Genomic DNA, 20,230 nt, shown 5'->3' on the forward strand with positions numbered 1-20,230 from the left:
ATTTTGTATATATCTTTCATTCTTCAAGTTTTTTACCTTATCGTTTCTGTCAGCAGAAAAACATCCCTAGTATCTTAGGGTTTAGGCTATACTCGTTCTTACCCCACTGCATTTTTTTTTTAATGTGGTAACATAAGAACAACAAAACCTTACCATTTTAACCATGTTTAAGTGTCCACTTCAGTGGCATTAAACATAATCACATTTGTGTGTCTGATTACATTTGTGTTGTCTTTCTCCTAACTGGAATTTCCCCTGGTTGTTTATATTCCTCGTTGTCTCTCTTATTGTCCTCAGAATGTCATTTGGACAGAAGAATAATCAATCCAATTCTTTCCTTGGTAGAGCATGTCATTTATAGCTTTCTTTGCCACTGCTTCCTCACTTTTGTTTTATCTTGTTGAGCAGATAAAAACGTTTGTAGTTACTCTATATTTTGGATTAAGGCATGGATTAATTAATGTTAATGTCTTCAAGTAGAAAACTGAGGCAGCTATCTAAATAATTACCTAAATTGAAATTACTTTGGGAAAACAATATTCACCTCTCATTTCAAGCCTATAGATTTGCCTCATTTTTTAACTTTGCTAGTCAGAGTTACATTTAAAAGTAACGTACCTGGTCACTACAGTTGCAAAGAACTTCTTACATTGTGACTTCTACAAGTAGAAAATTGCATGATAAACTCCCTATAAGTTAAAAAAGACGTTTAGTTAAAAATATTAGCTCTTTAAACTACAAAAGCAAATCATTGTTATCTACAAGAAAATTAATAAACATACAGAATAAACTAGAAGAAAACAGAAAATATCAGTAACCTTGCCGGAAACGTCAGTGACTTAGATAATGGTCTTTTACACCTTTTTCTACACCAGCTTCCAACATACATATTCACAAAACTGTATGATATCATGAAGAGGCTATGAATCTTGTTTCTTTCACTTAAACTATATTATGAACATGGTTTGATATATTTCTACATTATATTTTAATGGCTATACAGTTTTCCTTAATGCAGATATGCCATAATTTAATTATTTTTTGATGGACATTTAGTGTGTTTTCAACATTTTTATATTCCACACAGTACATCTTGTACTAAATATTTGTACATGTAAATAATCTTTATTTTTTAATAAAATAAAATTAATTCTATTTATTTCACATGTTTTGTTTTTGTTTTCAGATTATCTGAAGAGGAATTTCTGGATCAAAGAGATCTGGAATTTTAATTAAATTTCTGATAATTGCCAAACTGCCCTTCATAAAGTTTATTCTGATTTATGATCCTAGCATCAGTGAATTAATGAAGTAGTTTCTTAATCTTTGTGAACTTGAATATCTTAATCTTTACATATTGTTAATTAAGCAATTAAAATTACTTTAATTGGATTTATTTGGGTATTAAACAGTTGACATTTTTCAATTTTCTAATGGCCATAGGTGGTTTTTCAATGAACTGATTGTTCATAGTTTAGCGATTTTTCCATACCCATAAGAGCTTTATCTATATAAATTACATTATCCATTTGACAGTCATGTATATTGCAGCTATTTTTTGTTTTCCTCTTCCTTTTATTTATAGTGTTTTTAATATACATAAATTTAAGTTTTAAGTCAGCTCTTTCAGCATCTCCTTTGTGGTTTCTCTCCTTCAAGTCATTCTTAGTTTGCTGTTCACATTCACATTCAGATATATCTTCACCTGTAGTTTTTCTATTGCTCTCATATTTTCATAAATGATTTTGATGTTAAGCTTTTGATGATGTGATTGATATTGCATTGAATGGAAGTACAGTCATCTCTGAGGATAGAGACTGGACCGAAATTGTAAAGGAAAAGCTAGTAATGGAACAATCCCATAGGGAACAATAAGGTTTAAGGAAACCTATCATTTTCTGTCTGGAGCAATTGCCTCATGACATTTAGGCTTGGTGCCCACAGCCTAAAGCAAATACTGAGTGAAGATCATTTATTGTCATCAGGGCAAGAGGAGAGAGCTTTGTGCATCTTACTTGTCCTGTGGGACTGAAAATACTCTCACTACGAATGGGAAAGATGGTGCTATAATTCCCATCTGTGAATTATTCCAGATGTTATGAACTTCTCAACCTCCCCCCTGCTGGTCTTCCCTGCCCTTATCCTACTTCAGCCAGTCTAGTCTCATTACTCCTCCCCAAGTAAGCCAGGTGTGCTCTCACCTCAAGGTAGTTCCCTGTGCCTGGAATGCCCTTCCCTCAAAAAATGACTTGGTTCAGGGGCTTCCCTGGTGGCGCAGTGGTTGAGAGTCCGCCTGCCGATGCAGGGGACATGGGTTCGTGCCCTGGCCCGGGAAGATCCCACATGCCGCGGAGCGGCTGGGCCCGTGAGCCATGACCGCTGAGCCTGCACGTCCGGAGCCTGTGCTCCGCAACGGGAGAGGCCACAACAATGAGAGGAAATGACTTGGTTCACTCCTTAGCCTTCTGCAAGTCTGTTCAAAGATTACTTATTTAAGCCTGTCCCAACCACCTTACCTAGAAGCACAGCCCCCCTTCCCCCACGCCTCCACTATTAATTTTCCTATCGCACTTATTATATGTAGTTTAAAGATGGCCCCAAATTATAAGATCCATATATTTATTACATTTATTGTTGATTGTGTGTGTGTGTCTCCCAGTTAGAAGGTAATCTCCATGAGGGCAGGGATCTTTGTTTTATTCACCGACGAATATCAAGTGGTAAGTGTCCCACAAATATTACACAGTTAATACATTTTCTATTTGAAGATTTTATTTTATAGGAAGGAAATCAGGATGAACCTAAGTGGTTGTTGCCTTAAACAATATTTTTAATGTTTCAAATTAAGTGGTTTTAATTTATGATATATTGAAGATAATACAAAATATATAAATTCATTTGACAGCAATAAAGTGTATCCTTTATCATGTATATGTGTGAAGAGCTTTAATAATGATAAATGGTAAATATAAAATACTGCTTTTGATGCCTGTCATAATTTTCTTTGTAAAAATATATCACTTTCATACTTGTGAGATGAGTAAAGAATTGAAAAGACCCTTTGTTTTACAGAGCCGTGTACAGTTAACATGGATGACATGAGAAGAAATAACCTAGAGATGAAATGGAATTATGAAGGAAAGATCCTACATGGAGATTTAATAGATTTTGTATGTAAACAGGGGTATGACTTGTCTCCATCAACTGCACCCTCTGAATTATCGGTGCAGTGCAACAGAGGTGAAGTGAAATATCCTTCATGTATTAGAAAAGGTAAAACAGTAGTGCTTCCTGACAATTTCTTGGGTGACCAGTATCACAGGTGATCAGTATGAGTTCAAAGGATAAGACCCTAAGCAATCCACCACCCTCATCATCTAATCTATAAAATTGGGAATGACCTGATCAATTTCCAATCAGCACATACCCTTAAATAGGATCTATGCTGACATCTTTTAATTCTGTAAGTCAGTTTTATAAAGAGAGAAATCATGAGATTTTGTACATATCACCAGACTTTCAGAGGATGGATCACCCTCTTGTGAGCAGTCAACAACCCTGTAAAGCATTGCTCTCCTCAGGGTTTGCAGGGGAGCATTGTCTCAGAAGAGGGCTTAAGGTAGAGTGAGAGACTTTGTGTACTCCTTGGGCATGGGACTGTCACTTTTAATAAGGAAACAGGAAGAGAATGCATACAGAAAGCATGGCCTCAAGACGGATCTTATATGCTTTCACTTTTGGCAAAGAGAAAGGGGAAAAGTAAAATCACAATAATTAATACTTCGCTAGTTTTAAACCTGTATTTAATATTATGATATTCTAATTGCAATCATAAATTTTATGTATGAAGTTATTGCAGAAATGCTTTTGATATTTAAAAATTACTTGAGAGATGTCTTAAAAATGCTTTTACATGAAATATATTGTTTTATTTCTGTAGAAATTATAAAAACACTGGCTGCCTATTGTAGCAATTCATTGCAGACTTTATTATTTTTGCAGAATCTAAAAGAACATGTGCATCTCCCCCATTTATTAAAAATGGAGTTATTAAGAGTTCAACAGTCAGGACCTATGAAAATGGTTCCTCAGTGGAATACAGATGTTTCGAGCACCATTTCCTACAAGGGTCTAAGGAGTCCTATTGTTTAGAGGGAGTGTGGACTACACCACCATTGTGTTTGGGTAAGTACTGCCACATATGTCTCTATTTATTAAAATAAAACCATATTTTTCACTTCCTCTTCTCTTCGAGTTGATATAGCACTAATGTAAAATTTAAATTTTGCATTTTTGTTATTTTATTAGTGTGCTTGTTGAATTACTGGTTTCTACTCTTTCCTCTAGATCATAAATAACTAGAATCCAGCTCATTCTAACAAGTACTTTTTAAGTACAAACCATACATGAGGTACTGGGTTGGTAGGACCTATAGGATGGTTAAGCTGTGTGCTGTGGGTAACCAGTCTAACAGTGGTCATTCAGTGTTATTGGTGCTGTGCTAGAAAACACGAGGACAGCGGGAAACAGATACAGGAATGGTCCCCTCAATCTGAAAGATGATAATGCCTTGTTGATGAGGCATCCTAATAAAAGTAACACTATCTCCCAAAATTCTCAGGAGTCATAAAATAGCATATTTTTAAATAAAAAGAAAATATTTCTTTGTGTTTATATCTGACTTTCATTTATTTTCTTATTTCACTGTCTTGGACTTCAGTATAATGCTGAGTATAAGTGGTGGGTATCTGTGTTCTGATCTCATAACTAAATCTTTCAGTAATTCATCTTTAAATATGGTGTTACAAATACGTTAAAAAAAATCAAAATAAAGATATAGAAACCACCTATTTCTATTTTGCTAAGAGTTTAAGAAAACCTTCAGTGAGTTTAATTTTAGCAATATCTGTTGAAACAATCATATGATTATTACATTTATTTTTTTTTCCCTGGAATTACATTGCTTCTTTTTTGAATGTTAAAGCAGGATTGTATTTCTGTAATAAATCCCACATGGTTGTGATGAATTATGCTTTTTATGTATTGTTGAATTTTATTTGCTAATACTCTACGTAGGATTTTTGCAACTATTTTCTTGAGGGAGATTGGTTTGTTATTTTCCTTTTGGGTTTTGTATCAAGTTTCTGCTAACTTCATACAATGGGTTGGGAAGTATTCCCTTTTTATCAATTCTCTAGATTTTGTCTAAGACTGGTACTATTTCTTCTTTAATAATTGTAAGAAATCACAGAGATGCCACCTGGGCCTTGAGGTTTTTTTTGAGGAAAGGTTTTAATGACAACTTCAATTTGTTTAATAGATATTAGGTTATTATTCTCTTCTCTCCGTTTCAGTAGGAAGTGGTTTGTAAGAATGTGTCCATTATATCTAAATTGTCAAGTTTGTTGACATAATGTTCATGACATCCTCTTAATGGTCTTTTTAATGCCTTTAGTGATGTGTCTTTTGTTATACTACTGTGAAGAAGTATGTCTTTCTGATATATCTTGCTGAGGGTCTGTAAATTTTATTGGTCCTTATAAGCAATCAGTATCTGCATTTTTTGATCCTTTCATCAAATGTTGCTATTTCATTAATTTATATTCTTGTCTTTATTATTTCCTCTCTTCTACTTTATTGGATTTATTTTATTATACTTTTCCTAGCTTGTTTAGATGTATACTTAGAGTACTAATTTTCATCCTTTATGTTTTTCCCTAAAAATGAATTTAAGGATATAAATTTCCCACTGAGCATAACTTCAGCTTCATCCCACACATTTTTATATTTTTGATTTTTACTATCATTCAGCTAAAACTTTATAATACCCATTTTGATATCTTCTATGCACTCTGAGTTATGTAGAAGTTTATTTTTTAAATTCTAAACATTGGAGGATTTTCTAGTTTTCTTTTGGTTGTTGATTTCTAGTCTAAATCCATTGAGACATACTTTGAATTATATCTGTTCTTTGAAATTCACTGATACTTAGTCTATTACAAGCATATACTTGTTTCAGGTAAACCTTTTTACTGGAAATAAATTAATTTTGTCCTTGTTGGGTTCACTGTTGTTACATACATATCAATTGAATTGAATTTTGTTTCTCATGTTACTAAGTTCATTCTTATCTGTCCAGATTTATGTTTGTTTGTTTATTTTTCTACCAATTATCAAAAGAAGTGTGTTAAATTCTCTCACATGGTACATTTAAAAATATTTATCATTTTAGTTCTGTCAAATTTTGGTTATGTATTTTGATGCTATTTTATTAGGTGCACACAGATTGAAACATGTTGAATCTGTATAATTTGAGTCTTTCTTTACCTATAGTAATGCTTTGTTTTTGTTTGGTTTTGCCGTAAAATCTACTTTAGCTGTACCAACTGGCGTTTGCCAAGTATTTACAAGGTGTACAATTTTTCATCCTTTAACTTTCAACTTTCTGGATTCTTACTTGTAATGTGTATGTCTTACAAGCAATATATAGTTAGTGTATGTAAAATTATACTTATTCAGTCTGACAATCATTTCCTTTACAATGGATTATTTAGTCCATTTACACATTAATGTGATTACTGATATGTTTGGGTTTATAGCTACTACCTTACTATACTAGATATATATCCTATCTGTTCTATGTTCTGTTTTCTCTCTCTTTTTTTTTTTATTGTTTTCTCATGGGCAAATCAAATTTTTTGTTATACCATTTTACTCTCTCATAGCTTGTGGATTATACGTTCCTCCAGACTTCCTTTAGCTGTTATCATAGAGATTTCATAATGTAAAATTGCCTTATTACAATTGAGTACAAATTCGTAGTTTTACCATTTCTCTAGGACACAGAACACTTTATTTACTCTTCCCACTTTTTGTATTATTATGTCATGCATTTTCATTGTACATATATTAATATTATGTTGTCCAACAATATTCTTTTAGATTTACCCATATATTTATCAGTAATTTGTTCCTCATCTTTTTTTTTTAATTTATTATTTTTTTAAATTTATTTTTAATTTATTTTTTGATACAGCAGGTTCTTATTAGTCATCCATTTTATACACATTAGTGTATACATGTCAATCCCAATCTCCCAATTCATCCCATCACTACCCCCCCCAACCGCTTTTCCCTCTTTGTGTCCATACGTTTGCTCTCTACATCTGTGTCTCAATTTCTGCCCTGCAAACTGGTTCATCTGTACCATTTTTCTAGGTTCCACATATAGGCATTAATATGCAGTATTTGTTTTTCTCTTTCTGACTTACTTCACTCAGTATGACAGTCTCTAGATTCATCCACGTCTCTACAAGTGACCAATTTTCCTTTTTATGGATGAGTAATATTCCATTGTATATATGTACCACATCTTCTTTACCCATTCGTCTGTCGATGGGCATTTAGGTTGCTTCCATGACCTTGCTATTGTAAATAGTGCTGCAATGAACATTGGGGGTGCATGTGTCTTTTTCAATTATGGTTTTCTCTAGGTATATGCCCAGGAGTGGGATTGCTGACTCATATTGTAATTCTACTTTTAGTTGTTTAAGGAACCTCCATATTATTCTCCATAGTGGCTGTATCAATTTACATTCCTACCAATGGTGCAAGAGGGTTCCCTTTTCTCCACACCCTCTCCAGCATTTGTTGTTTGTAGATTTTCTGATGATGCCCATTCTAAATGGTGTGAGGTGATACCTCATTGTAGTTTTGATTTGCATTTCTCTAATAATTAGTGATGTTGAGCAGCATTTTATATGCTTCTCGGCCATCTGTATGTCCTCTTTGGAGAAATGTCTGTTTAGGTCTTCTGCCCATTTTTTGAATGGGTTGTTTGTTTTTTTTAATATTGAGCTGCATACGCTGTTTATATATTTTGGAGATTAATCCTTTGTCTGTTGATTCGTTTGCAAATACTTTTTTCCCATTCTGAGGGTTGTATTTTCATCTTGTTTTTAGTTTCCTTTGCTTTGCAAAAGCTTTTAAATTTCATTAGGTGCCATTTGTTTATTTTTGTTTTTATTTCCATTACTCTAGGAGGTAGATCAAAAAAGATCTTGCTGTGATTTATGTCAAAGACTGTTCTTCCTATGTTTCCCTCTAAGAGTTTTATGGTGTCCGGTCTTACATTTAGGTGTCTAATCCATTTTGAGTTTATTTTTGTGTATAGTGTTAGGGAGTGTTCTAATTTCATTCTTTTACATGTAGTTGTCCAGTTTTCCCAGCACCACTTATTGAAGAGACTGTCTTTTCTACATTGTATATGCTTGCCTCCTTTCTCATAAATTAGTTGACCATAGGTACGTGGGTTCATCTCTGGACTTTCTATCCTGTTCCATTGATCTATATTTCTGTTTTTGTGCCGGTACCATATTGTCTTGATTACTGTAGCTTTGTAGTATAGTCTGAAGTCAGGGAGTCTGATTCCTCCAGCTCCATTTTTTCCCTCATGAGTGCTTTGGCTATTTGGGGTCTTTTGTGTCTCCATACAAATTTTAAGACTTTTTGTTCTAGTTCTGTAAAAAATGCCATTGGTAATTTGATAGAGATTACATTGAATCTGTAGATTGCTTTGGGTAGTATAGTCATTTTCACAATGTTGATTCTTCCAATCCAAGAACATGGTATATCTCTTCATCTGTTGGTATCATCTTTAATTTCTTTCAACAGTGTCTTATAGTTTTCTGCATACAGGTCTTTTGTCTCCCTAGGTAGGTTTATTCTTAGGTATTTTATTCTTTTTGTTGCAATGGTAAATGGGAGTGTTTCCTTAATTTCTCTTTCAGATTTTTCAGCATTAGTGTATAGGAATGCAAGAGATTTCTGTTCACAAATTTTGTACCCTGCAACTTTATCAAATTCATTGATTAGCTCTAGTAGTTTTCTGGTGGCATCTTTAGGATTCTGTATGTATAGTATCATGTAATCTGCAAACAGTGACAGTTTTACTTCTTTTCCAATATGTATTCCTTTTTCTCATTTTCTTCTGTGATTGCCGTGGCTAGGACTTCCAAAACTATGTTGAATAATAGTGGCGAGAGTGGACATCCTTGTCTTGTTCCTGATCTTAGAGGAAATGCTTTCAGTTTTTCACCATTGAGAATGATGTTTGCTGTGGGTTTATCGTATATGGCCTTTATTTTGTTGAGGTAGTTTCCCTCTATGCCCACTTTCTGGAGCGTTTTTATCATAAATGGGTGTTGGGTTTTGTCAAAACCTTTTTCTGCATCTATTGAGATGGTCATATGGTTTTTCTTCTTCAATTTTTTAATATCGTGTATCACACTGATTGATTTTCATATATTGAAGAATCCTTGCCTCCCTGGTATGAATCCCACTTGATCATGGTGTGTGATCCTTTTAATGTGTTGTTGGATTCTGTTTGCTAGTATTTTGTTGAGGATTTTTGCATCTATATTCATCAGTGATATTGGGCTGTAATTTTCTTTTTTCGTAGTATCTTTGTCTGGTTTTGGTATCAGGGTGATGGTGGCCTCATAGAATGAGTTTGGGAGTGTTCCTCCCTCTGCTATATTTTGGAAGAGTTTGAGAAGGATAGGTCTTAACTCTTCTCTAAATGTTTGATAGAATTCACCTGTGAAACTTTATTATAACAGAATATCTTTATTCTGTTCCACAGCCGTGAATTCCATCATTCTGTCTTCCAGGTCACTTATCCGTTCATCTGGTCCTGGACTTTTATTTGTTGGAAGATTTTTAATCACAGTTTCAATTTCATTACTTGTGATTGGTCTATTCATATTTTCTATTTCTTCCTAGTTCAGTCTTGGAAGGTTATACCTTTCTAATAATTTGTCCATTTCTTCCAGGTTGTCCATTTTATTGGCACAGAATTGCTTTTCGTAGTCTCTTAGGATGCTTTGTATTTCTGCGCTGCCTGTTGTAACTTCTCCTTTTTCATTTCTAGTTTTATTGATTTGAGCCCTCGCCCTCTTTTTCTTGATGAGTCTGGTTAATGGTTATCAATTTCGTTGATCTTCTCAAAGAACAAGCTTATAGTTTTATTGATCTGTGCTATTGTTTTCTTTGTTTCTATTTCATTTATTTCTGCTCTGATCTTTATGATTTCTTTCCTTCTGCTAACTTTGGGTTTTGTTTGCTCTTCTTTCTCTAGTTCCTTTAGGTGAATGGTTAGATTGTTTATTTGAGATTTTTCTTATTTCTTGAGGTAGGCGTTTATAGCTATAAACTTCCCTCTTAGAACTGCTTTTGCTGCATCCCATAGGTTTTGGATTGTCGTGTTTTCATTATTATTTGTCTCTAGGTATTTTTTGCTTTCCTCTTTGATTTCTTCAGTGATCTCTTGGTTATTTAGTAACATATTGCTTAGCCTCCATGTGTTTGTGTTTTTTTTTTTGCTTTTTTCCCTGTAATTGATTTCTAACCTCATAGTGTTGTGGTCAGAAAAGATGCTTGATGTGATTTTAATTTTCTTAAATTTACTGAGGCTTGATTTGTGACCCAAGATGTGATCTATCCTGGAGAATGTTCCGTGCGCACTTGAGAAGAAAGTGTAATCTTCTGTTTTTGGGTGGAATGTCCTATAAATATCAATTAAATCTGCCTGGTCTATTGTGTCATTTAAAGCTTGTGTTTCCTTGTTAATTTTCTGTTTGGATGATCTTTCCATTGGTGTAAGTGAGGTGTTAAAGTCCCCACTATTATTCTGTTACTGTTGATTTCCTCTTTTATAGCTGTTAGCCATTGCCTTATGTATTGAGGTGCTCCTATGTTGGGTGCATATATATTTATAATTGTTATATCTTCTTCTTGGATTGATCCCTTGATCATTATGTAGTGTCCTTCCTTGTCTCTTGTAACATTCTTTATTTTAAAGTCTATTTTATCTGATATGAGTATTGCTACTCCAGCTTTCTTTTGATTTCCATTTGCATGGAATATATTTTTCCATCCCCTCACTTTTAGTCTGAATGTGTCCCTAGGTCTGAAGTGGGTCTCTTGTAGACAGCATATAGATGAGTCTTGTATTTGTATCCATTCAGCAAGCCTGTGTCTTTTGGTTGGAGCATTTAATCCATTCACGTTTAAGGTAATTATCGATATGTATGTTTCTATGACCATTTTCTTAATTGTTTTGGGTTTGTTTTTGTAGGTCCTTTTCTTCTCTTGTGTTTCCCACTTAGAGAAGTTCCTTTAGCATTTGTTGTAGAGCTGGTTTGGTGGTGCTGAGTTCTCTTAGCTTTTGCTTGTCTGTAAAGCTTTTGATTTCTCCATCAAATCTGAATGAGATCCTTGCCAGGAAGATTAATCTTGGTTGTAGGTTCTTCCCTTTCATCACTTTAAGTATATCATGTCACTCCCTTCTGGCTTGTAGAGTTTCTGCTGAGTAATCAGCTGTTAACCTTATGGGGGTTCCCTTGTATGTTATTTGTTGTTTTTCCCTTGCTGCTTTCAATAATTTTTCTTTTTTTTTAATTTTTGCCAATTTGATTACTATGTGTCTCGGCATGTTTCTCCTTGGGTTTATCCTGTATGGGACTCTCTGACCTTCCTGGATTTGGTTGACTATTCCTTTCCCATGTTAGGGAAGTCTTCGACTATAATCTCTTCAAATATTTTCTCAGGTCCTTTCTCTTTCTCTTCTCCTTCTGGGACCCCTGTAATGTGGATGTTGTTGTGTTTAATGTTGTCCCAGAGGTCTCATAGGCTGTCTTTATTTCTTTTCATTCTTTTTTCTTTATTCTGTTCCACAGCCGTGAATTCCATCATTCTGTCTTCCAGGTCATTTATTCGTTCTTCTGCCTCAGTTATTCTGCTATTGATTCCTTCTAGTGTAGTTTTCATTTCAGTTATTGTATTGTTCATCTCTGTTTATTTGTTCTTTAATTCTTGTAGATCTTTGTTAAACATTTCTTTCGTCTTCTAGATCTTTGCCTCCATTCTTTTTCCGACGTCCTGGATCATCTTCACTATCATTATTCTGAATTCTTTTTCTGGAAAGTTGCCTATCTCCACTTCATTTAGTTGTTTTTCTGGGGTTTTATCTTGCTCCTTCATCTGGTACATAGCCCTCTGCCTTTTCATCTTGTCTGTCTTTCTGTGAATGTGGTTTTTGTTCCAGACTGCAGGATTGTAGTTCTTCTTGCGTCTGCTGTCTGCCCTCTGGTGGATGAGGCTATCTACCTCATCTTTTCTTGTTTTTCTCTGTTTCTCATTTTTTGTATGCCTGAAAAAATTAGTTCTTTATTATTTTCTCAGTTTGTGTTTGTCTGCAAATCTCTTTATTTTTTTTCTCCTTTGAGGAATATTTTTGCCTGATATAGAATTCTAGCTTGTCCATTATTTTCTTTCAATGCTTTAAGGATGTCATTTCATCCTTTTCTGTTTTTGTACTTTTTGTTAAATAGTCAAAGATCATTTTAATAGTACTTTTTTGAAAGTAAGCATCTTTTACTCTGCTGCCTTTGAGATTCTCTTTGCCTTCTCAGTAGGTTATTTTGGTTCGACATAGATGTTGGTTTCTTTGTGCACTTTATTCTCCTAGTTGGTAGGACTTCTTGAATCTGTGACTTGATATCTTTCATAGGTTTTGGAAATGTTTGGCTAATGTCTTTTCAAATATTTTTAACATTTTCTCTTTTCACTCTTTCTGTGATTCCATAAAACACATGTTACATCTTTTTCCAGTGTCCCCTGTCTCTTAAAATCAATCTTTTCTTTCCTTTTATCTTCTCATTGTTTCAGTTTGGTAATTCTCTGCTGATATATTTTCCAGTTCATGAATCCTCTCTTTAGATGTGTACAGTCTGCTTTAAACTTGTATACTGAGTTCTCAATTTCAACTATTATCTTTGCATTTGTAGAATATCCATTTCATATTTTTTTGTAGATTTGAGTTGTCTGATGAAAGACTTCATCTTAACATCTATTTCTTGACCATATTAGTCGCAATTATTTATTTTTAACTCCTTGTCTGCAAATTCCAATATCTGGATCATCTGTAAGCTATATCTATTTTCTAGATCCATTTCTTGCTATTTCTGTTAATGGTTGATTGAATATCAAATATTTATGTGTGGATAAAATTTTAGGATCTTGAGACAATGATGTCATCTTATTCCAGACAATACTCATCCCATCTTCTGGCTGATAGTGTAGGGAAATTTATTCTCTATTCAGTGAGAGACAAAGCTTTCTCTAAGCTTTTTTTCAGAACTTTGTTTGCTCCTGCTCATAGAATGTACCCTGCAGGGTTCTTCACTAGAGTTTGGTGTGTATACCAAGGTCCCCCTTCCTGCCTGGCTCTGATATTCCTGGGAGATGGCCACTGCTCACTGTAGCTTTCCGTTCACTTCAAGTTGAGCTCCTCATTCTCTCTCTGCACGATCAAGAATAGGCAGATGCCCCCCTGGCAAAGCCAGGGCAGAGTATCAAGCTCATTTCATCACACCTCCCATCTCTCTGGGCTCTGACACGTCAAGTCCTGGCTGTCTTGGCTGACCCACTTTTCTATCCTCAACCCCGTGGGATTTCCAGCAGCTCTTCTGGCTCTGTGTTTGTCGCTGGCCCATCTGTATCTAGTCTCTCAGCTTGCGCTGAAAATCAACAAAGCCCCAAGAGAAAAATGGCACAGAGTGTGGAACTCATCTGAATGGGCTTTTACCAGACCCTTAGCCTCTGGAGTACTGCCTGCCTTGAAAATTCTCTGATCCCTTGAAATACTTGCTTTGGGTCTGTTTTCAGAGTTTCTAGTTCTTAGTAGAAGTGCTGGTCTGATATAGGTTACTCTGTCATGGTTGAGAGCAGAAGTTCCGTGAAAAAATTTTGAACTCGTTTTAATTTAAATTGCATGTTTTGTAGAACATTCTAAACAATAGTACCATTTGACCTCATTTTCAAAAGTATTTTTCAGTGACTATAAAGATCCTGTTAGACTCTTTCTAATCATTCCTGTCATTTGTTTTCTATCTATAGCGTTTCTAGGATGACATCTGACACACAGGCCTTCACTTGAGAACGACTGAATAAAGAAGTATTTTAGCGTGTCAGTTGTATGATTCATTTGCTCTGTTAGCAACTCTGGACCTTTTTATTTATCTCAGAAGCAACTGCTTGGTGCTCAGTCATCCAGGAGGCAAATATGAACACAAGCAGCCCTATTTTCTGACCCGATTTGACATTTGGTATTTTAAAAATACCAATGTTTTTATCAAGGAAAAGAAACCAGAGGAGTTTGTTGGGTATCCTAGTTCTTATCTTAAGTTTTTATTTTGTTTTGTTTTAATGCATAAGGAGAAGGACACAATAATACTGTCAATGCTTAAAATTTAAAGCATCTCAATCCAATCTTAATAATCCTTAATAACTGAAATTTAAAAGAGAAGAAAATTACTTTGGACATACTTTATACATCAGGTCATAAATTCTGAGTCAGTGTCGAGACTCTAGCTTGTTTCTACATTTCCATAAAATATTATCTATCCAACCATCAATGGTTTGTCTCATGGGTGTTTTATCTGCACTTTCTGAAGAAGAAAAAAGAAAAAGAACACTATTTCAATGACTATTATTGACTATCAATGTTTTTTAAAAAACACCTTTTTTGCCTTCTGTCTTTGCAAATCTTAATGGCAAAAAGCTCAGTAACTGGCAGGACATACCCTTTTTCCAAATTCAGGGCAACAGAGATAAATGGCAGGCTGTTTTCTGTGAGCTTTGAACATATTTTCTGACTTGAATATGAATTCTAACTTACTTGCTGCTCTAATGCCTGGGAATTTTAAGGTTATTATGAGAAAGCAACACAATGGTTCCTGTTAATACTGAGAGGTATCAAGATAGTTTTCTTTGTTTTTTATTTTTTTCAGAGCCTTGCACATTATCTTTTGATACAATGGAAAGTAATAATTTGCTCCTGAAATGGAGTTTTGACAATAGGCCATATATTTTGCACGGCGAGTATATTGAGTTTCTTTGTAAGAGAGATACTTACATTGAGTTTCCTATTATCGGATCGGAATTGAGAGTGCAATGTGACAGAGGGCAGTTAAAATATCCAAGATGTATTCAAAGAGAAAGGTAAGGAGAGGCTTGTACCTGCAACTATTTTTTTTTCTGTTCAGGTTGTTATTCATGAGATTCATTGTGTTATAATCTCAGAAACATTAGGTTCTACAACAGTCCTACTTTATGGTCATTATAAAGGGAAAAAAACCACGTTGTCTTTATTTTTTTAAACCAAGCCAACTCCTAGACGTATTAACTAATTCAACAAGCTTTCTGAGTGGTCTAAAGTCAAAGCACTGTTTGCTATTTGATATTTGTGACTCTGGCAATTGGGTAAATAAATCAATTTGAGCAATATTTAAATGTGGAAAAATTAACCTACATGTTCTGAGATAAGAGAAAATCACATTTTCTCCCATTTCTCATTAGAGGTTCGTAATAATGATGGGAAACACAGTTTTACAAACTTGATACTGAGGGAAGAGCATATCAATAACAAAGATTAAAATTATGATATTTGTTTTCAGGAACATGGTTCTATATAAGAATTTGGAAGTTATTTCTGAAGTGTTTTCTCATATATATAGCAATTTTTAAAATATATTTTCTACTACTTGATCAATGGAAAACAATCCTGTTCTTTTCTTAGAGAAATGTTAAAAGAATGCAATAAAATAATGTAATTCATTTTATTGGGTCAGAGTTTTGCCCCCTTTGAAGATACATTATAAAATGGGAATTATACTCTAGGTTCAACTAAGAACATTTTTAAATGACTTAAAAGTGCATGTGGTACTCTTCTAATGGTTATAAAGAATGAGCTGTATGAACTACATAAGGACAGTTTTTTAGATACTTGGAACATCCTAGAAAAAAAATTCATAAGACACACACAAGTGGAAAACTTTTTTATTTTTAATTGCAGTGAAAATCAGAGTAGAAAAATGTATGTGCTATTTAAATTTTTTATTATATCTTGCATTTCCTATTTCTAAGAGAAAAAGGAATAAGTAACTTAGGAAAAAAAAATGTAGAAAATGGTGTTAGTGTAGTTACCGACATTGAGTTTTTAAAAAGAAATTGGTGGTATAATTTACCAGGGATGGTTACTTGCTTTTATCAGTACCTCATTAAAACAAGGACCAGTTATATGAAATATTGAAGGGCTAAGACTGTAATAAATACTTGACCAGAAATGATGCTTATTTCAACCCCCACCTTCTCTCTTTTTTTCTTATCAAGGATGTTGTCTTATCAAGAACGCTTAAGAACATGAAAATGAATGGCAAAAAGAAGAATAACATTTTGACACATCATAAAATCCTTTATAAAACATAATTGTTAGAAGAAAAATGTTGAATTAAAAACCTCTGATTTTTTACTTGCATGAAGATTTGAATCTAAACTGTTTATGCTGGACATTTTCTTTATTTATAAATAAAAGCTACACATGCTATTGTTTCACTTCTGGTTTGGATGACTTGACATGTGACCTCATCTTTGCTGCATGTCTTTCATCTATTAAAACATCAATCTGCACATCAAAATATTTCTGGTTCCTAATGCCAGTTCACTGGACTATATTGTCTTCAATATATGTGCAAAAATTCACACGTCTTTAATCGTCTTTGTTAATATCAGGGTTTTCTGTTACTTTGAGTTCAATATTTATTCAAAAGAACCAGCCACACTAGAGCTGAGAAACTATACATCATGTTAGAGGATTTACTTTATTAAATGAGCCGAGACTGCCCTTCAGACTTCCTAAGTGTAAAGAACTTTTAAAATTAACTGTACTGTTAGCTACCATTTGTTAATAATCAAATGGTTTGTGAATTAGTGAACCTTCCACATGTTTAAATGTTGCCCAAAGAACACAGCTATAAAAAAGAACAACCCTTACTATTTTTATATTATACACCGTCAATTTTTTTCTTAGATCGGGTAATTAATGGAATCATGCAGATTCTGAAAAATAAAACCTGAAGTCAGAGAGACCTTCAAGCACCAAAAAAAGGGTGTGTCAATAATACTAGGGCCTGTCAGAGGCCTGAAATACTGCGTTGTCACTTTTCAGTGTGAAAGAGTTACTCACCCAGTTGTTATTACGGCTCATTCATAAGCACTACCTGGTTCTAGTACCCTTGTTAGGACCGGTTGTTGTTCCCAGAACAGCACATTTTTCCTCCCTAGAAGGTCTTCAGTTCTTCTAACTCAAGACCTTATTTTCCCAGTATGATGGCATTCTTCAAACCCCAACGTACAATTCCTGCTCCTGGGCTATGAGAGTTTCTCTGGAAATGAAGCCACACCTGGACTTAGCTCTGTGGATTAAACATGAATTCATTTAATGTTCAAGCATGTATGTTTTAGAACTGTCCTTCCTTGAGTTCATATGCATTATTTCAATTAATCTCCAAGAGTAGTTTTTCACAGTGGCTCTCATAAAATTGAAATTTGACTGAAATATCAATAGGAAAGTATTAATCCTTTCCAATTAATTCGACCAATCCATTAAGAAATGATACTGATCAGGTGTGGTGTCCCAGGAAACATGTTAGGTAATGCAGGATTCAGAGATGAATAAAATTCAGCTCATTATTTCAAGGAACTCACAATAATGAACTACTCAGTTTAGGAAAAGAGTTAAACTTGTATTATTGGTCATAAACTCTGATGCCTGGGGACAGGCACAACACGTGGATGGGTGAAGCAGGTCTAGTGGTATTTCTGGGGAACTGCTCACGGCATGCTCTCTTTAACCTGGGTAGCTTGCTAGCTTCCTGATTTTAGTTTTTAAATGTGGGTTTCTGCATTTTAAAAGTAATTTAGCAATGGTATGTAAAGTTTTGTAAGTTGAAAAAAGGTATTAATCTTTTTCCATTAATTCATCAATGAATCCACTTATAAATGATGTTGAGTACCTGCTTTATCCCAGGAAACAGAGAAGTTTCGCTCAGGGAGGATAACTGTCATGTGGGAATGTTGTATCCAGCATTGCCGTATCTTCTGGTTTGTTAATTGTGAAATCTACTGATTTTTATATGGGGAGGGGGTGCATAAAAAATCTGTGACTCATCGTGGCTCATTAGCAGCCAATTTTTAAACTCCAAATGCTAAAGCAATAAAAGTGTGAAAAGTGCAGCGATGGAGCATGTAAAAGGAGTGGCATTGAGGAAGCAGTAATTAACTTTTTTGGTATTAACTGGGCTGTAGGAAGATTCCTGGAAAAAGTTAAGTTTACAAGACTAGGGAAGACATTCCAAGTAGAAGGAATGGCACACACAGAATCAAATACTGAGCACACGCTATGTGCCAGGCCTGAGGCTCCACACTGGAGGTAAAGCACTGAATAGGACACGTTATTTCTGCTGTTAGGAGCTTGTGCTCCAGGTAGATAAAAAAGATATTAAACAAATCATTACAAGATGCGGTGTGTCAGGAAAGATCCTGTCTTAGGCAGCAAGGACCAGGAGGGACAACCTAGCCCTGGATGCCCAAGAAAGGCTCCTCTGAGGAGGTAATACGGAGGCTGAGATTTGAAGGGAGAAAAGAAAGCATTTCAGGTAGAGGAAAGAACACGTAGAAAACAGCAAAGAGCATGGTGTTTCCAAGAAGCTAATAAAAATGCATACTGGATTGAGCGGAAAGGAGGGAAGGCGAGAGTAGAGGAAGGCCTTTGTCCGCCAAATTAAAGATGTCGGAAGTCAGTGACTGAAATGAGATGTTTACAGTGTTTTTTTTTTTTTAAAAAAGAAAAAAAATGGTTCTGAGAAACCTAGGGGCAGGACAGGAGTAAAGACGCAGACGTACAGAATGGACTTGAGGACACGGGGAGGGGGAAGGGAAAGCTGGGACAAAGTGAGAGAGTGGCATGGACATATATACACTACCAAATGTAAAATAGATAGCTAGTGGGAAGCAGCCGCATAGCACAGGGAGATCAGCTCGGTGCTTTGTGACCACTTAGAGGAGTGGGATAGGGAGGGTGGGAGGGAGACGCAAGAGGGAGGAGATATGGGGATATATGTGTATGTATAACTGATTCTCTTTGTTATAAAGCAGAAACTAACAACACATCACTGTAAAGCAATTATGCTCCAATAAAGATGTAAAAAAAAAAAAGAAGAATAAGATGAGCAGAGCTATCAACAGACCCTGGGGTTTAGAAAACCAAACAGTGGTTTTCAGAGTCTGTAAGAGAACAGGAAACTCTAGGGCCTTGAAAAATAAGAGTAGGTGAGAAGTAGACATAGACTAGCCTGCCTAGGGACCGAAATCCATCTCGAAACTGTCTCAACCTAAATTGGATAAAGGTGATGTGAGGTAGCTGGTGTTTCTAGCCTAGTTGTCAGCTGGGAGCACAATAAACTCTCTGGAGAAGATGACATCATTCACAACCTTGCATTGTACCTGAGTTTTCACATTTAATGTCCTCAATTAATTTTTTAAAAGTAAAATTGTATTTTTTTTGAAGGAGAATACAACAGATGATAAACAACCTCTTCAACTTCTGCTATGAATACGCACAAGTAAAATTCTAAGAGATAACAACTATAAGCTCTGAACAAAAGCCAAACTAACCCCCAACCCCAAACAGAAGACCAAATACATGGATGCACAGCAGAATGGAAAATAGCAGATTGTGGACGGGAGGATTCAGCTGAAAGAAGGTAATGGAGCTAGTTCTCTCAGGCAGTAACCCATTTTTACAGGTTACTGCCTGAGAGAGCTCTGCAATCAACACGTTTGCAATGGAGTTAAACCTTGGACTAAAAGAAAAAGCCCACAGCATTCTAGCCAGAGGTACCAGTGAAGTGGGTGTGGGGCAGTCACATCCACTGAGAAAGGAGGCGGACGGGTAGATCAGACTAGTGAGAGCAAAGAGAGGGCCCCAAATTTCGTGTGTAAATTCTACATAAATCTCCAAATGACTCTTGGATATCTATATATTGGGCAAATTCAAAGTAACTCAGATAAGAATAAAAAACAATTGAAATAAGATTTGAGCTGCCACCCCAAAATCAGTGTTCAGCTTGAGCCGACCAAGTTGTTAAAAACATTATTTTTTGGAGGACTAGAAGAGAATCCAGAGTCTCCACAATATAACATTCAATATGTCTAGGATACAAGACAAAATTATGTGATATACGAATAGAAGAATATGGTCCAGACACACCTCACGGAGGTTGTTGAAGAGCAAACACCTACATGCTGAGAGCGAGGCTACAAATCAGGA

At 35.0% G+C, this 20,230-nt stretch overlaps 1 protein-coding gene across 1 annotated transcript in view; it reads left to right on the forward strand.

Annotated features, from left to right (window-relative positions):
- Nucleotides 1-16,543, forward strand: part of F13B (coagulation factor XIII B chain) — a 38,847-nt gene extending 22,304 nt beyond the window's left edge. Inside the window, exons 9-12 of the mRNA XM_059998784.1 lie at nucleotides 3,073-3,273; nucleotides 4,003-4,185; nucleotides 14,853-15,063; nucleotides 16,234-16,543. Coding sequence (XP_059854767.1) covers nucleotides 3,073-3,273; nucleotides 4,003-4,185; nucleotides 14,853-15,063; nucleotides 16,234-16,267 — 629 coding nt within the window. The 3' untranslated portion in view covers nucleotides 16,268-16,543. The remainder of the gene's footprint in view (nucleotides 1-3,072; nucleotides 3,274-4,002; nucleotides 4,186-14,852; nucleotides 15,064-16,233) is intronic.
- Nucleotides 16,544-20,230: the final 3,687 nt, after the last annotated feature.

This window comes from Delphinus delphis, chromosome 1 (genome assembly GCF_949987515.2).
Source record: "Delphinus delphis chromosome 1, mDelDel1.2, whole genome shotgun sequence".
NCBI lineage: Eukaryota > Metazoa > Chordata > Mammalia > Artiodactyla > Delphinidae > Delphinus > Delphinus delphis.